Source organism: Ambystoma mexicanum, chromosome 2p, assembly GCF_040938575.1.
Source record: "Ambystoma mexicanum isolate Mex_15411 chromosome 2p, UKY_AmexF1_1, whole genome shotgun sequence".
In the NCBI taxonomy this organism is placed as follows: Eukaryota; Metazoa; Chordata; class Amphibia; order Caudata; family Ambystomatidae; genus Ambystoma; species Ambystoma mexicanum.
In genome coordinates, this window is record NC_090923.1 from 1208274993 (window position 1) to 1208299640 (window position 24648).

Below are 24648 nucleotides of genomic sequence, written 5' to 3' on the forward strand. Positions count from 1 at the left end.
CTAGGAGCCTACAGGTCAAAATACAAATATTTACCCTAACAAAGCAGCACTTAAAAACAAATCTAAATACTTTGGGTTTCACAGTTATACAGACATAAGGAATTAAAAACGAGTGTGAAGCATGGTGGTGTTTTCCCATGTAGGTTTATGAATAACTAGATGTTTGTTCCACTTCCCGCTGAAGTAGCTGAATTAGTGCTGGGAGGGGTTTTCTGCTATGAAGTGAAAAAATGCTAATATCAGGTGGCAGTCTCAGGAGGATAGCTCGGGGGCAACGTGCTCGCCTGGGAAGCAAGCCTACACGGAGCAACACAGGTTCGATCCCCGGGTCCGCACTTACAAACCTCTGGGTATTAAGCGCTTTATAAATAAACTATCATATCATATCTCTGTCACTTTCATGTGCTAGGACGAGACACCATTGCTGCAGTGCCCACATGTCGACAGGGAAGCTCCCACGGCACCGGGACGGGTGACACCGGATGGACTGGAACACAGGCGACACGCACAGAGACTGAGTCAACTACCCCAGCCAACCCACTAACACTTTTGCCCACCCCTTAGTTACCACCAGGTACCACAGTGTTGTGGAATTGTCGAGATATTGGCAATCATCACACTACCTGAAATGTTGACATTGTCAGGTACACTGGCCATAGGAGTATGAAGGGAGGACAGGGGACGTTATGAGAGAGCATGATAGAGGTGGGGGGTCAGAGGAGTAAGGATCCTTTATGCCAGACGGACCCAGATCAGGACAGAGGCGCATCGGGGGTGACTACGCAAGCCGAGCGCCTCAACTCAGGGCAGAGATGCAAACTAACCTACCCTTCTAACAATTTCTCCTTCTGCATACATCTCTCAAACTCCAAACCAAACACAACCAAAACCTACAACACAACAAACCGCACAAACTTCACTACATTGCAACAACAAAACAAAAACACACATAGACTTGCACAACAGTACACGACGACTACTGGCCGTAAACACCCCAGGCCCAGCCAACGGACTCACCGCGCTGAGGCCGCCAACAGCACATCACTGCTCCCTTGCACTTTTCCTGTTTACTCCCACTAACTCAACCTCCCCTCCTCTTTCAGAGCCGCCAGAGCGCCAGGGGACCAACTCCGGTGGTGATAGTGCGCGGTACAAATGTCCTTTAACATTAACATGTGACTAGACATCATAGACACTAGAACAGAAAAAGCATGAATTTAATAACGTGGAAACGCCAGCAACATCCTTATTGGAGATTTTAGTGAGTTGTCTTAATATGATGAACCAGTTTCCTGTGGCAGTATCATGGTGAGTCAGTTTGTAGAAAGTATCCAAATAAGATCCAACATTCCGTATATTGAAAATACAAAAGTTTGTACTTGCCTACTGTATAGATGTATTCCGTATATGATTTTAATAAAGTATTCTTACCAAGACTTTTGTCAACCACAGCCAGCACGTGTTTCGACCCGCACGGTTCTTTGTCAAGGCTATTTAATTTCCAAAGGGTTGCAGTTGTTGGGAGTCAAAATGGTGCATCTGTCACGGTTACTCGCAGTCCATCATCTCCATAAGATTGCGGATAAGCTTTGTTTTGCATTTTTAATATACGAGATTGTTGGACCTTATTAGGATTAGGATACTTTCCACGAAGTGACTGAGCGCGATAGTGCCAGAGGAAACTGCTTAATTAATATTTTAATTCCAGCTGGCGTCAGGGCACTGCCTCCCTCGCTTACGCACGCGCATCCTGGTCAGCACCTTATTTATTTATCACCCTGAGCACAGTTCGAGGAAAAGTTCTAGTGCCCTATCCCAGTGACTCGTTTTTAGTATGATGATCTATTATGCGCATCGAAGCAAGTTCATATCCTTTGCCAGACCATGCTACTTTATCTAGTGCCATTGCGGGTGGGGAAACACGAACATGAATCAATTATGTCTAAGAAATGTGTTCATGTTGTATGGCTGTGTTGCTTTGAGCATATAAGCCCACATGCTTCCCTTTAATGCTGCATCCTTCCTCAACAAGCATGTGGTGAGGCGACGAGCAGGACCATGGCCAGTGCGATTCAGCAAAGCAGGGCAAAGTGTAGACTGGGTAAATAACGTCTAGGTTATGGAACTTTATGTGGAGACCTGGGAGAGCCAGGTAATTCAGGGGTAGGACCAAGCCTGGGTGTCTGGCCTGGCTGTTGGGGCCAAACACGAAACGAGCCAGGGTACAGGCTGCACAAAACCGGGGAGGGGCCTGTGTCAGGGACTGGTGGCAAGAAAAGGAGATATTGGGGGCAACAAAAGGGGCTAAATGGGACTGGTGCCCTCCCATTCTGAAATCCCTCAGGCCTCTGGTCTCAAACTGACCAAAGCATAACAGGGTATAGAAATGCTTGTCTACAGGCAGAAGTGGGCAGGGAGGACACCTACACAGTCTGGGCAGGATAAGGCTGCTGTATAGATAGGAAACGCATTTTACTCAACACCCATCTGCAATGTGTGGCCAACTCACTTCCACACTAGGGCAAGCAGGGGCATACTCGCCAATTTACTATGACCAAAAAGCAGTAGGCTTTTTTTCATCTTTCAAAAACAGTAATCATCATAGCGATGACTTCAAAGGAAAGTACATCACACGACCTTTGGCCCACATGGCATCACAGGAAGTGGCATTGCTGATATTCAAATATTAATACAATAAATAGCTACTAAAGCAGAAAAGAGATTATTTTAGTTACCCGCCATACTTTAGTTAGGGTGATGTCTCGATAGAACATGATACATGTCATAATGTCATATCATGGTGTTGCAGTATTACATCCAGCAGAACCAACAGAGGCCAATGGCATTGCCTTCCTATGCCAGTACAGTTGCTGCCACCCTACCCCAGTTAAAACCTCACACATAAGGTATAGTCATCAAATGCAAAATACAGCCCCACGTTTCGAGCTGCTGCCACCATTTGCCAGATGTAGCCTCCTGTATGCAGGTAGTGACATCCTATGCCAATTATGTTCAGTTTGGATTCCCCTGACGAAGGCTCTGTGCACCACTCCGCGGACAATAATCCGCTAAGTAGAAGAAAAAAACCTCCTTACATAACATGGTAGGTACAGTCTTAATATAGAAAGTGCATCATGATATAGCAGGTGCTCCCATTATACATACATGCAGCTTCAAATCTCCCAGTAACGCTATTTAGTTCCATTAATATTTCAGATGTTGGTATAGTCACCGTATTTTAGGTATGACGTAAGAAAAATAAAAATCTAGTTCATTTTAATGGTCCAGGTGTTGTCTGGCACATGTTATACTGATGATTTGAACATTTTCACTGTTGAGTTTAAGTTGGGCCCTATATTTTTCATATCCGCTGTTTTGATGCATGCAGAATGAATGACAGGCAAAGGGGTTGGTGAGAGCTGATGCCTATCCTGACTACTGTATGTGGCAGCATGGGGCAAGAGGAAACCCTGCATTTAAGAAGAATGTTTGGCAGTACTTGCAACATAAATTGTTTTAGCTCCGACAGGTATTTGCCCCATTTTGCTAAAATCACATCATCAGTATTGTCAACTTTCAGGCAGCTGTGGTGGTGCTCAGCAGGCAGAACTAATGCTAGGGAGAACCCCATTGGGACTGGTAACCAGCTTGGGAGAATGCAATTTCCCTTTTCCCTCTACACTCCCTCGCAAAACCCTTCCTTCTCCACATTACCTGATACCCACATGTATGGTTGTAATACGTTTATTTATTTTGTCATTTGTAAAGTGTACCAAACCCGGATGCATTACAGCGCTAGTTACAGAAATCTGAAAATTTAAACATTTGACTGTAGTGTAGTTACAAATAAGCAAACAGTTAAAGATTATTTTCCTTGGAGGGGCATTGATCCACAATCCGTAAGTGTGAGGTTATATGTCATGTGTGAAGAGCCACATTTTCAAGGATTTCCTGAAGGACCAGAAGAATGTTTATGCTCTTAATTGAAGCGAAAGGGCGTTCCAATGCTTTGCAGCCACCACCGGGAAACTGCAGCCTCCTGCTTTCTGAAGTTTGAATCTAGGGCAGGCTAAGGGGTGGGAGTAGGAAGCCCTGGTGGGTCTGTTGGATTGAGTTCTCTTTAATCTACGTGATAGATATCTGGTGGCAGTGTTTGACAGACATTTGTGGGTTAAGGTCATAGTTTTGAATTGGATAGGGTCGTGAATAGGAAGCCAATGTACATTTGTTCTGGCTGTGGAGATGTGATCATTTTTGGGGATGTTTAGAGCTTCTCTTAGGACATTGTTTTGCATTACCTGTAGTTTTTTAATGTTACTCGTGGTGGTGCCTGCAAAAAGGGTGTTGCAATAGTCTATTCTGGAGAGAATGAGGGATCCCTCTAGAGTAATACAGCTGTCCGTAGTCAGGAAAGGTCTGCCAGCATTGATAAGTTTAGTTGTGTAGGCCGATGATGAGGCCATAGCATTAACCTGTCTAGTTAGGGAGCAGGAAGAGTCCAAGTAGACCCCAAGGGTTTTGACTTCTTTAGAGACTGGGATGGTATTGCTGTCAATGATTAAGGTTGTTTAAGCTCCGTCTAGTTTGTTTAGGAGGTTTTGGAATCTGAGGATGAGCAGCTCGGTCTTGTCGTCATTAAGACATAACGAATGCAGGGCCATCCAGGCTTGGATGATTTGATAGATTTTATTTAAGGAGTTAGAGTCAGAGTCATAGTTGCCTGATAAAGGAAGGAGGATTTGGGTATCGTCCGCATAGTTTGTGTAGACGATACTAAGGGTGTCAAGGAGGTCAAAGAGCGGTTTTGTGAATATGTTATAGAGTTTTAGCGCCCAACACCGGATTCTAGAGGCACTCTGTAGGATACTGGGGCTGGTGAGGCAGATGCTATGGGATTACAAACTCTCACTGATCTTATTGAAGAGGAACAATTCAATACAAGTTTGCCTTGTGGCAATACCAGGTAATAACTGCTGGGACGAGGAAGAGGCCACAAGTAATGATGATTACTCACACGAACGACAATGTGTGCTCTATCCTTTGCAGTGACCCGGTTGGCTCACTGTCATTCAAGGCAAGGCATATGAAGAGAGCCAAAGAGGCATAGTAATCACATGATGGGCGTCTGTGACCCACAGTGAGGAAGTATTAAGACCGAAAAGTGACAAATACGAACTTTGTATATTCAGGCAGTAGGCACAGACCTTGGCAGGGGAATAAACCAAGGCTGGTGGATATAAATACAAGAAATTGTGAGAATGAGCAAGTGAAGGGGGTTTGGTAATCACACTGGGGAAATGCCCCCCAGCCAGTAACCAAGAGGAATATAAACTTTACGAATACCAGATCTTGGCAGGACAGTGAACCAAAGCTGGTACTTGGAGAGGGAGGGAGGGAGAGGGAGGGAGGGAGAGGGAGGGAGGGAGAAGGAGGGAGAAGGAGGGAGAGAGTGAGAGAGAGAGAGAGAGAGAGAGATAAAAAAAAAAAACTGGAAAGCTGACCAAGTAAAGGGGGGGGGTCTGGTATCCACACTGGGGACCAATAAGCCAAACCATAATGTTAGGGAACAAGGAGCAAGCAAATACAAGGCCACTCAGAGACTTTGCCAGGAGAGTAAACCAAGGCTGTGGGTGAATGAGAAAGTCGAATACCCTACCTGGCAGGAGAGTAGACCAAGGAGGGGGTACTGAGAAGGGGTCGAGAACTCTCAAGACGGCTTGGAGAAGGTGTCCAGGCCAACCGTCCTTGCCATAGGGCCTTAGAATGAAGCCTATTGGATAAGACAAGGGTGACCACTACAGCTGCAGAGACCACTGAATGTACACTAGAAAGACGTGGGGTAATGGGAATCAACCCCTTGAGTCTTGTGGAACCTTTGCTTTCTTTCTACACCTGTTTGGAACATTTGTGTTTGGCCTACGAAGTATGGTTGCAGGTCGGCATTAAAGAGACATTTCCCTCTTTTCACCTTATATTAAGTTTAGAATGTGAGGCACAGGTTAGGATTTGGACACAGGATGGCAAACTTTACTTTGGACATTCTGACACTGACAGTTTAATTAGCTCGTTTGTTGAGGCAGAGTAACCCCTCTTAGAGGTAGGGCCAGTTAGGATTTCATCCAACCCCTTCCTTATTTTGTGGTTAATAAAAGTGTTTGCCACCCTCGTGTCCGCTTCTTGCTCCTAGACCGTCACACCACCCTGACCTGTTGTGTTTTCACAGTTGTCCCGGGTACACACTTGGTTCTGTTTCAGTTGCCACAGCGAAACCACCAAATGAAAACACAATTTTAGAAAGTCATGTAAGAAGCCACCACCCAATTCAATGGCCATCATGTTAGCAACCTGCCGGAGGTGAACACGCAACCTGCAGATCACTACAGCTATGCAGCACATGCATGAACTCACAAAGCTACCATAGCAGTTACGCACTGGGTGAAGCAAGCATTTAAATACTGTTGACAAAATTTCATGAGCAAACTCACATGGCTCAGCGTTTTTTTTTCAAGGAAAAAACAACCCAGGGACTTTCATGATTGTTCTCATTTTATTCTTGGGTATTTTGTATTCTTGCATTCATTCCTACACGGTTTGTCGCAATGTCTTTTTAACAGTTCTATGTACGATTTTCCCCCTTACACAAGTGGCGTTCAAAAGAAAAGATTTAAGCATCTGTTGGAGAAGTATAGGGGTCCCAAGAGAGATGCATCCTGGGAAAGATGATTCTTTTGACTCGGATGACCTCCCTGCAAACAGGAATTCCTCTCTCACACTCAGGTGTCAAATTAGTTTTCTGGCAGCGCATGGTTCCATCTCGTAGCTTCTCTTAGCGCTTGCCATTCAGACCTTACAGTAGTCCTTAATCCAGTCAGCCACCAGTAAAGGTCTACCTCATTGTCCATGCCCCTCTAACATACCTGCACTTCTGGCCCACATGAGCTTAATAACAAAGCCCAAGTGGCCATGACTGTAGCCGTCCCCCCCCCTATATCATATCACATTGGCTAGGGAGAATTCTCTTGCTATCCCTTTTAGATAGGCGGCGCAACACTGGACCCCTAGGGAGAGATTCCCGGGATAGGGACAGGGTGTTCTTCTGAATAGAGACAGCCGGTAAGTGTGTTTTGTTGAACAAGAGTGTGTGTTGTTGTAATTTCTCCTCTGTTTTAATATTTTCTCCATAGACCGTTCATTGTTTTACAAGATATTGCCCTAATGGTAGGTATGCAATTCTGACCATTTGGTCTTTACTTAAGCCCTAGGTATTTATGTCATATCATATATACCAGTTGGAAGGTGCTGGGAACCTGGGGTATTTCAGGATAAACCCCCGAGCGCAGAGGTTGTACTCACACAACTTCGTTATTTAATTTTGCTCTGTAGTTTATGGCATCCAGTGTGATGAGCGTCTGCAGCGTTAGCCTCTGTCAGTCGGCATTTCACAAGTCCCTTTCGCAGGTGCCCAAAGCATTGCCACATATAGTTATCCTTTTGCAGGGTCTGCTGCAGAACACCCGGCTTGTCCATTGTGAGAACATCTGTTGCTCTTTTGTGAACTGCAGCCTTCAATAGCCATTTAATTGTGTGAGCAGTGTCACCTTCTCTGTAAGATTTAGCTGGCATGTGAAGTCATTCCAAAGCCCATGAAATGGCTGCTGTAATTGTTGAGGCATCGGTTGGTTGTTTTTTGAACTGCAGTCTGAATCATATTGTTTGGATCCCTTGGCATGCTATCCCTTGTGAGGACCTGTGTTGGGTATTCAGTGAACTGCAGCCTTTATTATCCATTTAATCCATGTGTGCCGCTGCTTCTATCCAGAAGAGTCAGCTGCCGGAAATACAACTGTTCGGTGTAGCACCCAGTGAAATACAGGTTGCGCACACAGTACATTTGCAACACAGAAGCAATGGTCCGACAGACTGGGCGTGGTGCGTCAGTACGGACAGGCTGAAACTGCAGTCTGACAAGTAAGCCCTAAAAGCAGGTGACAGTTTACGTGGGCAGTGATAGCTATGTTTTCACATTAGACGAATGATGAACAACAGTGTGCTTTAAATGCACATTCAACTATATGGACTCCCATGTCTTTGAATGGATACAGCAACGTGTTTCCACCCTCCTCCGCTCAGAACTCAAACACCTTGGCGCCACCAAGTCTCCTCAGCGCCCACCTTTGCCCTATGTTTGCTTGTTTGTCAGCTCCAATTAAACATTTGTGATGTATACCAGGGTTGTGCAACTCGAGGCCTCAAGGGCGGATCCATGTGGGATTTTCAGGATACCCCTCATTAATAGTCCTGAGATAAATTTACATTTAATGATTTTAAATGTATGCCCATTTTTACTCATGAATATTAATGGGGGATATCCTGAAAGCCTGTCAGGCTTCCATCGCTCGAGGCCTGGAGTTGGACAACTCTGATCTATACATTCTGCATGCCACCTGTTGCTCTCATATACTTTACATTGAGTTGTGTTCCAGACTACCTGGCACCTGAGGAGAATTCTCCCTCCTCTTACTTGATATTGCCCTGAAGGTGCATCTGCCATGGGTGCACATTTTAATTAATTCACTTCATCATAAAACATTGCATGACTTCTTTGCATCATTTGAATTATGGGAGAGGGTTAAAAGAACTGGGAGATGGCAGGTCAGAATATGCTCATGGTAGTCTGTTATGAAGAAGCAATGATGTAACAAATTAGGAAGTTTACACAAGATTACTACGATTGCAATTTGCACAAGTCCTTGGAGATAGGAGACACAGCATCCGGGCTGTGAGTTCAGTAGGGTGACCTTTGAAAAAGGAGAACTACGTGCAAGTTACTGATGCTTCGTGAAATGTAAATCAACGTTTTGGGCTTTATCCTATTGGAAGTGGTCGGAGTAAGATATCAATCAATAACCATTTGGCTACCGTGTTGTATGTTGTGTTTATTTGCACATATTATCTGTTAGCAGCTACTATGCATCCTCCTCCCCTTTAACCACCTGTCCCTGTTTTCTCTCGCCCTTTGCAGCCATCAAGTTTCCTGCGCCATCTTTTGAAAACGGGCCTTGTCGCAGCCTTGGGCATCCTTCTCTTCTGGTGGGGGACCAATCAGTTAGGCTGAAATTGCCCTGCTGCGTCATATTTAGGGTTTTCCTCCACTCATACCACTAGTCCTCCAGCTCTCACCAAAGCAAGAAGGAACCTTCTTGACAGAGAAGCCAAATGACTTGCTGTTCTCCCCTCCCACCTTTCTCCAAGCGTGTTCCTGTTCCAAAGGAGTGCTCAATGCTGACAGCCCAACTTCCTCTACTTCACTCCAGACTGCTGGCAGAGCAGAGGCGCGGCCGCAGAGTGTGCAGAATGATGTCAGATGAAAAGTGCAACCCCTTGCTCCGGGAACATTTCCTGAAGACCCAACAGTGGTGCATTTCAATTGAACTATAAACTCTGCTCTTAGAAAGGAATTTCTCGATGCAGTGGCCGGCAAAGGGAGCAGCACTTCTCAATGTACAGGACCTCCTCCCGTCCTGTCGACTAAACCTACATGCCCTTCGCTGGGCAATTACATATACAGATTGCATCCTGTCACACCCCTTACATACTGAGCATGTAAAGCAGAGTTCTCGAAATTGACCATGCATGTTTTATTTTCAGGTGCACTGTGCTTCCCCTGTTTAGTGAAAGTTTGAGAGTGGGGGACCCCTTCTCATTATTACACCTAGATGATGGCCATATGGGAGAGGCAGGTTGGTGTCGCAGCGTGAAAGGTTGCCTATACCAATGGGTTTTTCCACCATCCCAACTGTTCCACCTTTGGTGACCTCAGAAACCTTACGTAAAGTGGGATAACTTGGTAAGATCTTGGATTTGCAAGAGGTGGGCAAGTGATAGGGGTATGCACTGGAGGTGGAAATGCTTTTCAGTAAATGGGACATTGAAGGTGGGTTCCTTGCCAACACCCTCAACTCATACAAAACACCTGGGAGTTGTAATCATATTGCAAGCAGAGGTGCCCTCTTTCCTGGATATTTTATTTAGTTTATACCAGAAATGATGATGTATCCTGGTATCTGTCCAGGAAATAAAAGCAGGCAGCAGTGCCTCCTTAGCCTTCCAGCTGTACATTTATCAGAATTGGGATCTTGAAGCAATACTGATCGCAGTGCAGCCATGCGTAGCTGTACTGCTCCGACAGTGTATCTATTTCATGATAGTACTATATTCCAATCACAGTCCCCTTCTCGATACACCTTCCTCCAGGTCCCTTTTCATGCTACAAAGCAAAATGGAGTTAGGGATGAAACATGTGTATGTTTTGTGGTAAATAGTTAGGCAGAAAATGTGTGGAAAGTGTCCTTCCTGCTTCATTTTAAAAATATGGGGAGAGGGTGGATAAATTAAATGTATGTTTTAATTTATTTTCCTTTGCATTCTATGGCAATTGGTAGCCAATGATATGCAGTGGTTTTAAAAGTTCTTGATAGTTTTATTCATGTTTTTAGAAGTGAAAGCAGCTGCTCGTTCAGTGTTTCTGACCAGAACTGTTGGTGAGAGGAGCTGCTTTGAGACAGACACTGTGACCAGGAGCTGATTATATATGTAGGTCTGGCTGTCACAATGTTTGTAGAGGTAAAAACGATCAAATTGTTCTTACTAAACTCAGAAAAGTCCATTTATATTGACACACTATGTAAAGAAAGAAAGTATGGTAGAGAATTGCTCTGATTCCATACGCTATATAGGATAACAAACCGATAATCTAACCTATCAGTGTCTGGCTACTGCAGAGAGTCATGGCATTACACATCCTGCAGCCTCAGCTTGTGCAATGTCACAGAATCCCGTGTAGCTTCACACAAACCGATGATATACCGTTCTGCAGCATTTGATCTTTCGTAGATTCACATGCATTGAATTCTTCCTAGTTATGTGGTTGTGGTTCCTCAGTGTCAGTAAATGCAAAAGCAATGTTTACCAGAGTTAACATGATTACCAAACCACCTTGCTTTGGTCCTTCCTGCCTTCACCAATGAGGGAGACAGTTTATAGGTGTCACTTCCTTTGTGTTGTGCACTTGCTACTCTGAGCAACAGTAATCTGTTCATATTTCTTCTTTTATTGCGACGAAACATTCAATTCTTTCTATAAGAAACCTTTGGGAGGTCAGTGTTTAGTTATCTAGCAATGGAGGTTTCCCATGCCCAGTTCTGCTTTCCAATCTGTTCTACATTTTTTCTTAATTCATCCGATTGTTGGGTGGTAATTTGCTGCCTAATTAGGCTACTTTTCAGATCTTCCGTGTTCCCTTTGAGAACTTGCTTTAATAGATGAATGCAAGGAAGGCGATTCTTTGTAATACCATTGCAAAATCTGTGTGTGCTTCCTTTTGTGCTAATGTTTAATACCTCATAGTTCATTGATTGATAGCCAAGCATTTGTGCTAATGTTCTGAAAGGTTCTAGCTAATGGTCATGGACCAGTTGAGGGACGTTTATGATGCAGCTCGATTACCATTCTTCCCAGTCTACTTACTTACCCTTTACCGTGATGCAGGCCTCTACGTACTTGAGATTAAGCCAGCCGAAGCTGATCTTTCCTTGGATTGGTGGCCGCCAAAAATTAAGAAACTGTCTCTGGCAAATGAGAACATTTGCTGGAAATGTGATAAGACAGAAGGGACCTTATCACACATGTTGGTGAGCTACAAGAAGCTCAACCCAGGGAAGAGGTCATGAAGTGGAATAGTGTGTGATGTGCTCTGAATTTGTGATCTATTTCAGAACTGATGCGATCTGAACATCTCTCACCTGGAACGATCAACCACCATGACAAATGTTGGAAAAAGAAAGAATTAGTGGTTGGAAGCATATTGATTCGTAAACATTAGGAAAATGCAAGGTGGCCATATGTGGAAAAATGATTGCAGGATCAGAGCAAATTGATCCAGGTTGAGCGAGTAAGGTACTATGCAAGGGAACATCTGGACACTTGAGAGGATATGGGGAAAGCCTTTTCAGATCTAAGCATGACCTGGATTACTTAATGGGATTTGATGGTTTTCCTGATGAAAGATTGATATACGGTTGAGAAACATGTTATCTATTTTGGGATATTTTCACTTTCTAACAGTCTCGTTGACGATTTATATTATATTGTATGGAAGTGGTTAAAGAACAGAAACAAAAGAATATTGCCTCTGATCCTCGGGAACAATGTACCACGGTTTGTTTTTCTGGCTAAAAGGGATTCTCTTTCACTTCATAACACACTCTCAGGGCCGTGGGTCTGCAAAAAATCACCTAAGAGCTGTGGGAGATGCGAAAGCATGTCTGTACGAATTACTGCCATAAACACTACATTTATTGCATTTTTCCTGGCCATAATGAAGACAACTGTGACATCTGCCTGGATTTTTTTATTAGGACTATAAAAGACAATTAAATGCACCTACTCCTCTTCATCAGTGATGGTGGCTACCCCGCTTCATTTAATCAATCAGCCAAGACTTGCTCATAGTGCACTGAATAGGGGCATATCTGATTAGAAAAAGATCCTGCTTATGGGAAGTGCGGACTCTGACAAAAGAGATGCTTCAGATAAAAAAAAGTTTGAAAGGGTCTGCCGTCTCCCATGCTACAGCGCCAACAAGCCCTCTTCTGCTTCTTCTGTACCCTCACATCCTTTGGGGGGGGAGGGTCATAAGGAACTAAAAATACTGAGCTCAGAAAACCGGAGGGCAGATATCATTGAACACATCTTCCACCTCTTTGGTGATGTCTACTATTTCACCCACGAGAAATGACAATCCATTGTGGATGGTAAAGGCCCAAACTACCTTGACCATCACCAACCCCATTTTTGATTTCTTGAACAGTCCTGTCAACAAAACTGCTGTGGACTGCCTTGTCAACCCCAATCCTGTCGACTACCTTCCCGTCACCATCTCTCTTTTTGACTGCACCCTTATCGATCCAGGTAGATACAGCACACACAAAACTTAATCCAAAAATAGTATTGTGATAACGCATAGCACATTATGCCAGACTCCAGCATCTAAGCTCTACAACGACATGTGTTATTCCCCCATTTTGATTAGAGTTTGATTTATTGACCTCAGGCGGATGAAAGGCTAAGTCGGCCCTACTGCAGGAGTCAAACTTGTAAATTGCAGGCTGCCTTCCTATAAGAGACCAATGCTTAGCCCGTGTAGCTGTCCTGTAGCTGTCCACCCATCTAACCAATCCCCAATCAAATAATGGGAAATTTCAATCACTTCCGAAGAGTTGTTTGTAAAGAGCTGTTCTAGTAACTCCTCCAGATGAATCTGTCACAGAACATAAACTTTCTAGGATTCCATGAAGAGGGAGAGAGACTCTCATTGATGACTTCACTTAACAGAACATTTTCTCCCTCAATAGAATTTGCTAGATGAGGCCAGCATTTTCTCCAAAATAAAAAGCCCAACTCATGCAGCGGAAGTCCAAGCGGCAGGAATCTCGGTTGATTATCCCTATATATGTACACTTCACAACCTTTAAAAGAAAGGTAGTAAACGCCAGATGCCACATTTCTTTTTACTACCTCCTGTTCTGAAAAGCAAGAAAATGGCTGTCGCGGTACTAGAGAAGGATCAACAAAGTAGCTGTGAGGACTTCTAAGTACACAGATACATAGCATAAGAAGGCATGCAAAATACAGAAGAATGGCACTTGTTTTGGAGTGGGGTAAACGTAGAAGAGGAAAAGTTCTTTTGCAACGATAGAAGTTAGAAACCTGGAAAGAATGATACTTATGTGGCCACGAGAGCTCGCATTTGGGAAACTCAGTCTATCATCTTGAGGATCACTCCTACAGCACCATGTCAAAAGCATCTAGTGATGTGCTGTTGGGATTTAAAGGTTATCTGAAACCAAATTATGTAATCACAGTAGCAGCTCAGTGCCTCTCACCCAAAGCAATAGCACTTAAGACCAAACCTGTCAGCAACAAGGGATGGACATGGAAGGCTTTTGTTAAAAGATGTTTAGACACTTGTCTCACTAAGAATACAGGCAGCTAATGATGGAACATCGGTCCCGTGCCACGCAGTTGGAGGCAAGACTGATTACCAAGGAGGGAAAACGTGAATTCAATAAAGCCACTGAGTAGGCTTTTGACTTTGCAGATGTGTGAGTCAGCCAAATAGGCAATCACACACTGTTATGAGACCCGACATGAATGCAGGCCAGTAACCTCCACTCCAAAGTGCGGGTAAGAATTCTCCACATCTCTAAATGACTCTGATATTGCAGTGAAAAAGGTAGACAAAGAAGAGATTGAAATACAAAAAGGACTCTGACACAGCTAGAGCTATGGGAATGCAGTGAGATAGAACACCCTGTTGCTACTTTCGGCGACGTAAGAAGGGTGATCTAAACCATCCTGACTTCCGGTTGTGGCTGCACCCTGCTTTCAACTCATTAGTAGGGGAACGATTCCAACACTGTCATCTGTGGCATCAGATAAACTCCAATCAGTTGGTTCTGCGGGTTGTAAAATAGATGCATACGTTAGACATACAAACACTCCTTCTGTCGCCTCCATAAAAATAAAGACTGGATACCCTGTCACATTTGGAGGTGATAGGGTTACTAACATCCCCAATGTCGTCATCAGATTTAGGGCACAATGAGGTTGTTTTGCTGTGAGTAAGGGCAAATGACAGGTAGTAAGTTTAGGCCAGGTTGACGATGCAGTATTCTTCTCTCTCCGGGTAGCTGACCCAACCGTAAGAGACAGGAAGTGGAAGGGCAAAAGAGGAGCAGATTGAGCATGGCGCATGCAAGGCCCCTCAAAGTGTAGACATGAAAGAAATTGTCACCAAAGACCCTCTTATGCGGTATAGTGGAATGGACTGAATCCAAGGAAAGAACTAAGGTTAGCGCAAGACTGAAGTCACCTGGTTTTCCATTGATAGAAGGGAAGTAGTGCATGATACTTATGTATGAGCTGTGCTAGGAAACATAGTCCCAAGCTAACAGTGGCCATGTTGGAAAGCTCAAAAGTCAATGTGTTTGTGTCTTGTTTCTCTGCCACTGAGCCGTAGAGCAAAAACCTGTGCACCCTACTGAAAACGAGCAGGAGGAACCGAAGGTAAAAAGGGCTGCGGCCATCAGCAGGGCTTACTGAGATCTCTCTGACAATGATTCACCACCTGCCAACACACCAGGGCTGCTGAGGAACACATCAACATGGATTGGGGCAGAGGCGGTGGTAGCATGGGAGCAACAGAGGAGGCACTGGACAGGCTTGTGACACCACTCAACACTAATTCCAAAGCAATTCATTCTCGGTTTGCCAAGGGAGCCATGGAGAGGTACCCAAGGGACAGGGAGATTAGGGATTGTCATCTAGATAGTTTAGAGTATGGAAAAAGAACAAAGGTTGTATGGAAGCCCATGTCGTATTTAGAGTGCCTCTACAAGAACATAAGAAAGCAAACTAAGGATGGCAACTCTTAACCAGAGTTTTTCCTTTGCATTGGATAAGGGAATTCTGTCACTACACTGGAGATGGAAAACTATTATTTTAACGACTTGATTCATCCCGCCCACAGGCATTTCCCCAGGTCTTCAAGGAACTGTGTTTATTATCATATCGAGGACTATGCTCAGTGCCAAGAGTTTTCACCAACTACCTTGTGCCAGCTGTGGCAAATATTCACAGGCATGATTGCAATGTCTATGCTTACTTAGATGACTAAACCAAAAACTGTGGATATTGCATTAGAAACCCACATGCAATCCTGTTGCTCCTGGAAGGATGGTTCACCACTTGCTGGAAAGGGTTAAAATATCAGCGGGCATGATCTGCAACTCCAACAGCCTCTCTTTATGCACTATCAGAAACTGCAATTTACATCTCAGTGTCAGATACTCCAGCCAGCTAAGCATCTTATGTTGCGGCCGCTCTAGGAGAAAATGGACACGCAGTGGATACAAGCTTACCAACTAATGGGAGATCATTACCACTATGCCCGCCCCATTCAAATGCTCCTTGTGATAGTGGAGGAATGATCCAACATCAACAGGGGGATCCCATTTCGGGTCCCTTTACCAACAGCAGATCTCTAAGGATGGATGCTTTCAATGTAAAGATGCTGGCCCATCCTAGAGTTCTTACAGTGAAAGACCACAGGCTCAGGGCAATCCGTTTGGCACTAAAAGTATCCTTCCCACTCAAGGTAAACGTTGTGCATAGTCAAACTGACTGCACATCTATCTAATGCATCAAAAAGCAGGGCCAAATGTGATCCAAGCTACCTACCAATGAGGCATTGCATGTTGATACATGGGTCCTCAGACACAAGGTCATTGTGCAGTTGGAGCATTTGGCAACAATCTAGCCAATGCTCTCAGCAGGGATGACCAGACAAAATTAGTGGGAAATGGGATGTGACGTTCTCGATAAAATGGTGGCATGAAACATACAATACAGTTCAAAGATTTGATTGGTCAAGTAAAGTGGCTAGGTTGTCGGGTGGTCTGGAACTTTGATGTTTTCTCTGGATTGTCACAAGGATTCTTCACCGCAGTGTGTCTGGAAGGTTTGGTCTTCAACTCCCAGGTGGCACAGGGTTTATTTGTCTTTTGGGACTTTGAAATTGAAGCCCGACTGTGCAATGGTTCTCTTGGCATTCCCATCTCTTGGGTCTTTGGAATTCAAGTCCAACTGTACCCTTTTTCACTTAGCATTCACTTTCTCAGTGCATCTTGAGACTAGGACTTCTAGCCTAATTATGCAACATTTCTCTTGACACTTGCTTGTCCGCCCGTCGTTTTACGGTCTTTAGAAACTTTGAATTTCATGTCCCAGCATGCAGCTCTCCTTGAAATCCTCTCAATCTCTAGGCTTCCTTTCTTCACTGGGGTCTGTTCTTCGATATCCTTCCCAGTCCCATAGCCTCTCTAATAGTTCTCCTTATCCATATATAAGGATGTGTGTGAGCTCTTGCTCCTCTCTGGTTCCTTGCTCATCCCCTTGTCTTGCCTGGCCTTTAGTTGCAGATTGCCGCTAGGTGATGTAAGCTCTGCAGTGCTATAGCATCTGATTTTACCCTGTCTTGCATCTTCAGCACTCGTGAGGCATGTCGTGGTCTACTCTTCCCTTTGACTTCACTTTTGCCAAGGCAGCTCAGTAGCAGTGGTCTTTGACATCTCTCCACTGCTTGTTCTCTCCTATCTGATAAGCAGTGTTTGCAGGACTTCAAACTATGGTCCTCCTTCACCTTTGAGTCACTGGACTCCTCCCACGCCTGCCCCTTACTTCCAGTAGTCTTTCATGTGACCCGCTGCCCCACAGTTGGCATCACAAGTCCATGGAGAGAAGAGAAATGCTTTTGAATCAGCAATGTCGCCCATCTCAGCAAGTGTACTTCATCACAGGACCAGCAGCAATTGCGGCAGATCTTACACAGCTGGGGTATGCCACAAGAGGATGTCTTGGCAAGAAGAGGGAATGCCAAAAGCAGAAACCTTACAAGCTGGCTCAGTCAATCCTTGGGGGAAGCATGTTTTTATTCTTTCACTAGACACATTTCTTTACGCTTTTCCTTTGAACAAAACTTGGATGTGATCCTGGGGATCAGAAGGACCAAAGTCTTGTTTGATGATTCTCTTGCACCAGCACGGGCGACGGGAATCTGCTTACAGTCCTCCTTTACCTATCGCAGAAGTAGCTGACCACGCTCCCGATTTACACAAGGCGTCTAGCCAGAAACACGTCAGATTCCTGTGCCACAACTGGAGATGACATGCCTTGAGAGTGTGGCATCTAAGAGGAGGTGCTTCACAGAGATGGCATGGCAGTGATGACAGCAGCCAGGGCTCCAAGGATCCGTAAAACATATCAGAAAGAATGGAGGCGTTTCCGTGCATGCCGTGCCTGCCAGGCTCTGCACCACTGAGCCACCAAGATGCCCAAGTACTGATTTACCTCCTCACTCTACCAGGGTACAGTTCAGTCAATCATCCAGTTAAGTGAACCTGGCACTCATTTTCTGCATCTGAAGGATACCAGTAATTGCTCCTTACTCTCAGACCATATTGTCATGGAATTGTTCAAAGGCCTATTCAGGACACGAGGCGGCATCCATCTGGGTGTGCAAAACATTTCTGTCCAAGCTCATGAATCATCCTTTTGAATATGCGCCTAGAGCTTGTTATTATAAAGACTTTGGAAGACTGCTTGATCATTACTACCTGAATTCAGTTTCGGTCGCAGCCTTCTAAACTTTCTCCATTTTAAAACAGTTGACTTCTTTTTTAAGGACCAGGTCAAATACACAAGCTTCATCCTTAAGGCAGCATCCTCTCAATCAAAGCCTGTTGTTAACTATCTTATTTAAAGCTAATTGTACAACACCAGAAAGGACATGAACTTATTACATGCACTGGACACGAAGATAAGTGTTTGTTACAACTTCATCTCTTCACACAGCACTAATTCCCTGATACGAACTCAAGAGCAGAATCTATAGTTGCACAAGCAGTGCTTCAAAACCTATTCCACTGGTCTCGGGAGGATAGATTAGGGGCAACGCACTCACCTACGCAGAGCAACACCGGTTCGATCCCCGGGTCCGTGCTTAGAAACCCTGGGTATTAAGCGTGTTATAAATAACAAATTATAATTATATGCATTTATTTATGATCTAGTCAAAACATGTGCACTCTTAAATGTGCAACGCTCAAGAAGCAGTTACTTACCTGCAACTGTACTTCTCCAGCGTTGCAATCTTTCATAGATTCACATGCAACTCTCCCTTCTCCCCTAAAGGGCTGAAAGGGCAGGCTATAATATAAGCTACACAGCAACTATAGGACTGTAAAGCCGAGTCTGAATGCAGAGACTTCAGCCTTTCCACTTCAATGATCAGGCAGAAAACCAAAAAGAAGTGGCCAGTCTGCATGCCAAAGCCTGGTCAACATTGATCTTGCCTCTACAGATACAGAGGATCTCCATCAAGACAAGTCTTCAAAACCTGTGACAACATCGAGGACCAGCGGTGCAAATAAGTCACTCATTCGTTAGAGGAAATTAATTCCATATGAATGTCCTTGACTAAGGTCCTACTCACAGTGATAAACTGCCCATCAGACCCCCTTACCTGCACAGCCCCCCTCAGGCCTATGCCAAGTGAGTTAAATTGCAAGTCATTCAAAGGGCAACCCCAGCAGCATTTCAATTGGACCTGCCAGCGTGAGCTCACAGGAGTTTTTAATTGCATATTTTAAACTTGGCAAGGATTAAAGTGCTCTTTCAAATGTTCCCATTCAGCCGTCATTATGCCCCGTGTGAAGATGTGACCTCCGACCCCGTGGGTCACCCCACTCAGTGGATGATTCCTTGATGCATGGGCAAAACACCATCACGAGAAGGGAAAGGGTAGGCATAGCGCCTAGATTTGAACATTTTAACATTTCTTTTTAATCCTGGCCTGGTGTGAAGAAATGCATTAAGCTGCTCTGGTGATTTAGGTTTGGGGTAGGATGGATTTAGAATATCCCTTGCATACTAATTTCAAGTCACAGGGCTAAAACACAAAGGCTAAGCGTAATAGACTGTGCACTTCCACTGTTGGTCAATTTAGATGTGCTGTACAACAATGGAAACTGTTTCCCGAAGTTGTGTGGATGGGAACAAGATGCCTGCATAGTAAGGCGCCAGGGCCTTCTGAGGGGCAACTGCAGAGATGGCATCCTTGCAGAAGAACAACCAGTTTGAGTTAAACGAGTTGCTGCTGTAACCGGCTCCTGTAACCATCAACTTTCCTTTCATGTTGCTGTTGTTGTTCGTTATTAACTGGAAATGTTTACTTTTTTATCTTGAAAGAGAAAAATCTTTGTGGCAATGAATTGTTTTCATTTAACAGTTTGTTTTCACGTGTATTTTTTGGTAAATGACTAGAGTTCTTTGTGGCAAGTTGAGAAAACAGAAAAAGACCACATATTTTCTTGTGCTGAAAGAATGAGTGTGTTGAAAAATGTACGTAGGGATTGATGGGAGAAAGACTTTACCTGCTAAAGTTGCAGCAGCGATGCATTTCCTGCTCTGGTCCCCCGAATGTGTCTCCAGTTTGACTCGGTCACTGCTTCAATGATGTGTCATTCTTTGTAAAAGTGGTATTTCTGGATCCCCATTCGTTTGATTGTCGTGGTCTGGGCAGACGATGGTTGCATGGATAGGAGTCTGGAGATGGGAGACCAGGAAAGTGACCTCCAGCTGTTGGGCCCAGTCATTGCTTTAAATAGAATGAGAAATCTACAGGGGTGCCTGACAAGTCCCACAAATATTTATTTCGGAGCGTGGCATGGCATGGTCCTGTTATTTTTCTTTGTTTTTCTCCCACGCCTTCTCACCGTCTCTCTCTGCTCCTTTCTCCCTCTTCCTGTCTGTTCCTCCCTCAATTCTTAACCTTTCTGTTTGCACTCCCATCAATCACTCTGTGCCTCTTCACCTCACCCCTGCCTCATTCTATTTACCTTTCTCCCTCCTTCATGTCGCTTCCGTCTCTGTCTCCCCTCCCAATTCTGTCTTTCCCATGTTCTTCCCCTCAGAGCTCTTTGTCTGTTTCTATCCCTTTCTTGCCCAAGTCTCCTAAACAAAACACAAGGAGACATTTTTTTAACGTTATTTAAGCTTGTTGGGCACATATCCTAAAAATCTTACTATCATACATGCATTTATTTATTATTGTGCGTTTTAGTAGAAAACTGAACTTTTCACACATCACAAAACTACAGAAATACCAATTAATACAATCAATAAAAAAATACAATTTCCACTCATTCCATTTTAAAAGTTTTTTTCCCTGAAAAACAACATCCAAAAATTCTAAAACATTAAAGATAAAGAAATTTCATTTGTGTTTAAATTCTGATCGATAGATCCTCACCAGCCGAGTTAAAAAGCCCTTCTGTTTTTCCCTCCACAAGGAACGCAAGTCAGGGTAATACACACAAAGATGTTTGAAGGGTTCATCCTCTAGGGCACAGTGTCGGCATAATCTCATTCCTCTTGGGACCTTACTCCGTATCCCAACACCTCCATAGTAGGGAACAGATTTAATTTTATCCTCAGCAATTGAAACCTAAAATATCTCGATGGATGCTTCTTCAAAACACATTATATATTACATCGCATAGGATACATATGTCTTATGATACAATATTGGAGGAAAAACATTAAAAAAACTTTAAGTGAAAGATGAAAGAACCCAGAGGGTCCCATTAAGGCAGCTATACAATAGCATGGTTACGTGAGAGGAACCCATGGAATTCAAACCATATATCTCTGGGTCTGGATGTTGCAGGCTGTATTGAAATGAACCCTTCTTACCAGACTCGGTAATGCCCCCGCGGCAAGGGGCTTATTGCTATTAGTACCCCGGCCCATAAGACCGGGGTACTAAAAGTATTTTTTTACGTTCTGAAGCGCAACAGCGTTTCGGAACAGAAATAAAAAATGGCCGCCGGGTTAGGGAAAACTGGGTCCGTTTTCCATTTCAATGGCAGCCATTCAAAATAAATTGAAAAAAGGTAAACAAATAAAATGGCCACGATGTAAGGGTAAGGGACTACATGTGGTCCCTTCTTCCTTTCCATGACAGCCTGACGTAGATCAGGAGCAGACACCCTGGGGACAAATGATCCCAGCGCTTCCGTTCCCGAAATGGAGCAAAAAGAAGGTAAGTGGTGTTAGAGGGGGGCAGGGAGGCGATTGTATGGGGTGCCGGGGCAGGGAAAACACCTGAATCCCCAGCGGGGGACGATGGCAGCCTCCAGCCGTGTGGTGGCTTGGAGCAGGCATTACCCCGTTCCGAGCCTCCTCATTGGCTGAGAAGCTGCCACATCCCCCCCAGCTGTGGAAAAGAAGGAACGTAGTGGGGAGTAGGATTCCAGGAATTCTCGTTCGGGTAATTGCTTGTTACAGTCTCATTGTCTCTCGCTGGATGCTAATAACCCGCATGATTTCATCACTCGTGAAAGGAGTGTTAATTTGTGCTCTGGCGTTCTCAGATAACCTAGACGATGGGACCACCTCCGGCAATGTATGGATATCCGCTGCATCATATACCGTCCCTGCTCCATATAGTACTGAGTAGAAATCCCGGAACACCTTATTAATATATTGGTGGGTGTATTTTGTCGTCCCTAGGTCATTTATTATGGAGGTCACCTGCAATGAGCCTTTGCTGGTTTTAATCAGTCTAGCAAGTGTCTTGCCTGGAAGTTCTCCTTCCCATATTTCTTAGCTTCTATTGGTTTAGTAAAATATCCCACTTTCCTATTGGCGTCCTTCTTAAATTGATCCAGAACAGTTTTTATTTCTTCTAGTATGGCTCTACTCGGGTTCGCTGCATATTTATTCTCAAAGCCCTGTAATTTAAATTCACCCTGCTGCAGATCGCGCTTAATGGCTTTAGGTATGCCAAATTCCCAAGACATGGACATCCCTCTAATATAAATCTTAAAGGTTTGCCATAGTATGCTTTGGGAGACCATATTGTTGTCATTATTTGCAAAAAACCTGCAACTATCATCCTCTGTCTTGAATACCAGGTCTTGCAGCGCTTCTGATTTAAAGCGCCATGTAGCTCTGTTGTGCCCGCTTTCCCCCTATTGAAATTGTAGGAATATGGGCGAATGGTCTGAATATGCGCGTGGTAGTGTATCAGTTCCAGTCACTTTCCCCATCAGGCATTGTAAAACCATAAATGGATCAATTCTAGACAACATTTCGTGTACTGTAGAGTAATGGGTATAGGTACTTGCCTGGGGGTGTAACTGTCCAAGCATCACACATCTCCAACATGCCAATTTGACTTATTTTGCTACGTGCTGCCTTAGAAGGTGGTCTGGGCGCTGTCCCCGTTCTATCAAGAGGCCTATCGAGTATTGTATTCATGTCGCCGCCCATATAACTGGAGTCAATGAGTATAGTTCCAATAAGTCGCCTATGACTTCAAAGAACATGAGGTCGTCTAAATTAGGCCCATATGTGTTTACAAGCAGCAATTCTGCATTTGCTAAACAACAGTGTATTGTCACATATCGGCCTGCTGGGTCTATATGGGAATGCAGTAATTGGAATGTAATTTTTTTATGCATTATAGTGAGTATCCCCCTGGACTGTGTAGGATAGTTAGTGTAGAATATGTTTGGGCCCCATGCCCTACCGAAACTTACGTATGTGTCTCCTGGAGAAAAAGGACAGTAGGTGAGTATTTGTTATTGTAGGCCGCCCCTTTCCTGGATTTAGAATCATTTCCTAAGCCCTGTACATTCCAGCTCAATATCTTAACAATTGACATTTATTTAGTTTGTGGATGTCATGCTGAGTATATGCTGTCAGTCGTGTATCCGTAACATTACTGTTACACTCACGAAGCGCTGGTCCCTTTGGTCTAGAAGCCGGCTCTGTGGCTCCATTCGGAATGGTACCTTCAAGATGGTGGATCGCAGTACGAACGGTTCCGCTATCACCGTTCCAGTCCTCTCACGTTCGCCAGAGGTACGGCGTACCGCTCACGTGACTCTTCATAGGACACGGAGACTTCCAGCTCTTCGCGTCGCTACTGTACTAGCGGATGCTCCATCAGTTCGCAACTAGGCAATCTCAAATCTTCAGCAGAAACCTCTTACCTCTGACCCTTACTAACCCCTCTTCTCTTAACTTTCCAGATTCTCTTTTCAGCATTCTTTGTTGACACAAATCCCCCGGATTCATCTTGCGTCTCATTCTGAAACGCTGCCTTTGAGTTCTCGAGTCACTGCATTCTGGGTAATAATAAATACTCCCGTCCAAGTCCCTTTCTGAATATTTCTTCAGGTATTGTAGGATTTGATTCTATGGGCTTACTCACCTTTACTTCCTTCTGACAGACTTGTGTTCCAGTCGCCCTCTCCGTGTCTCCTATTCTCAGCTTCTCTCCTGGTATTTACAATCCGGCTGGTTAAGAGGTCAGGGGAATTAGTCTCTTTCCTGTTTTCCCCTTCCTATACTTCTGATATTCATCACTTTGCTTCTCATTTCTTCCCTCTCCAGAAGCAGTCTTCCGATACTCTACGCCACGATCGAATTGGCGTCTTCAGCCTGCGAACCACACTCCAATCTTCGGATCCTGCGCTCGACCAGGGTTTTCTTCTGCAGAGGGTTTCCCTGACTGGCGCGTACCTCTCACTCTGGGTTTCCCTACCGGTTGAGAGGTTGACGCGTTGGTCGGGGAGATTCTTGAGTTCAGCATTTGCTTCCCGTTGAACATATCAGTCTGCTCAGGTAAGAACTCCAGACCTATTTAATCGGGGGTTCTTAAAGATCCATTGAACCTAGTCTAAGAATCGAGTATTCTGTAACAGTTAGCGACGCCATAAAAAATAAAAATAAATAAGGCTACTGCAGACTGAGATTCAATGGAACAGCAAATGCAACAACTTATTGCCGCCATGCAATCAATGTCCCTAGAGATGCAGGCTCTCAAACAGGATAATGCTCAATTACGACAACAGGTTACTAGTGCCTTCTCAGACTCTCCCCCAGTAAGTTTGAATACAGGCAAGTTTGACGGAGATCCACACAAACTTAAGGAGTTTCTTGATAGCTGCACTGTGCAGT

General features: G+C 44.4%; 1 protein-coding gene across 6 annotated transcripts in view; it reads left to right on the top strand.

The window, feature by feature from the left end:
* LOC138567343 (uncharacterized) overlaps positions 1 to 19903 on the top strand; it is a 903513-nt gene extending 883610 nt beyond the window's left edge. For all 6 annotated transcript variants that reach the window (XM_069645448.1, XM_069645451.1, XM_069645447.1 and 3 more), the window contains one exon: positions 9023 to 19903. In XM_069645448.1, the coding sequence (XP_069501549.1) occupies positions 9023 to 9115 (93 nt within the window). In that variant the 3' untranslated portion in view covers positions 9116 to 19903. The remainder of the gene's footprint in view (positions 1 to 9022) is intronic.
* Positions 19904 to 24648: the final 4745 nt, after the last annotated feature.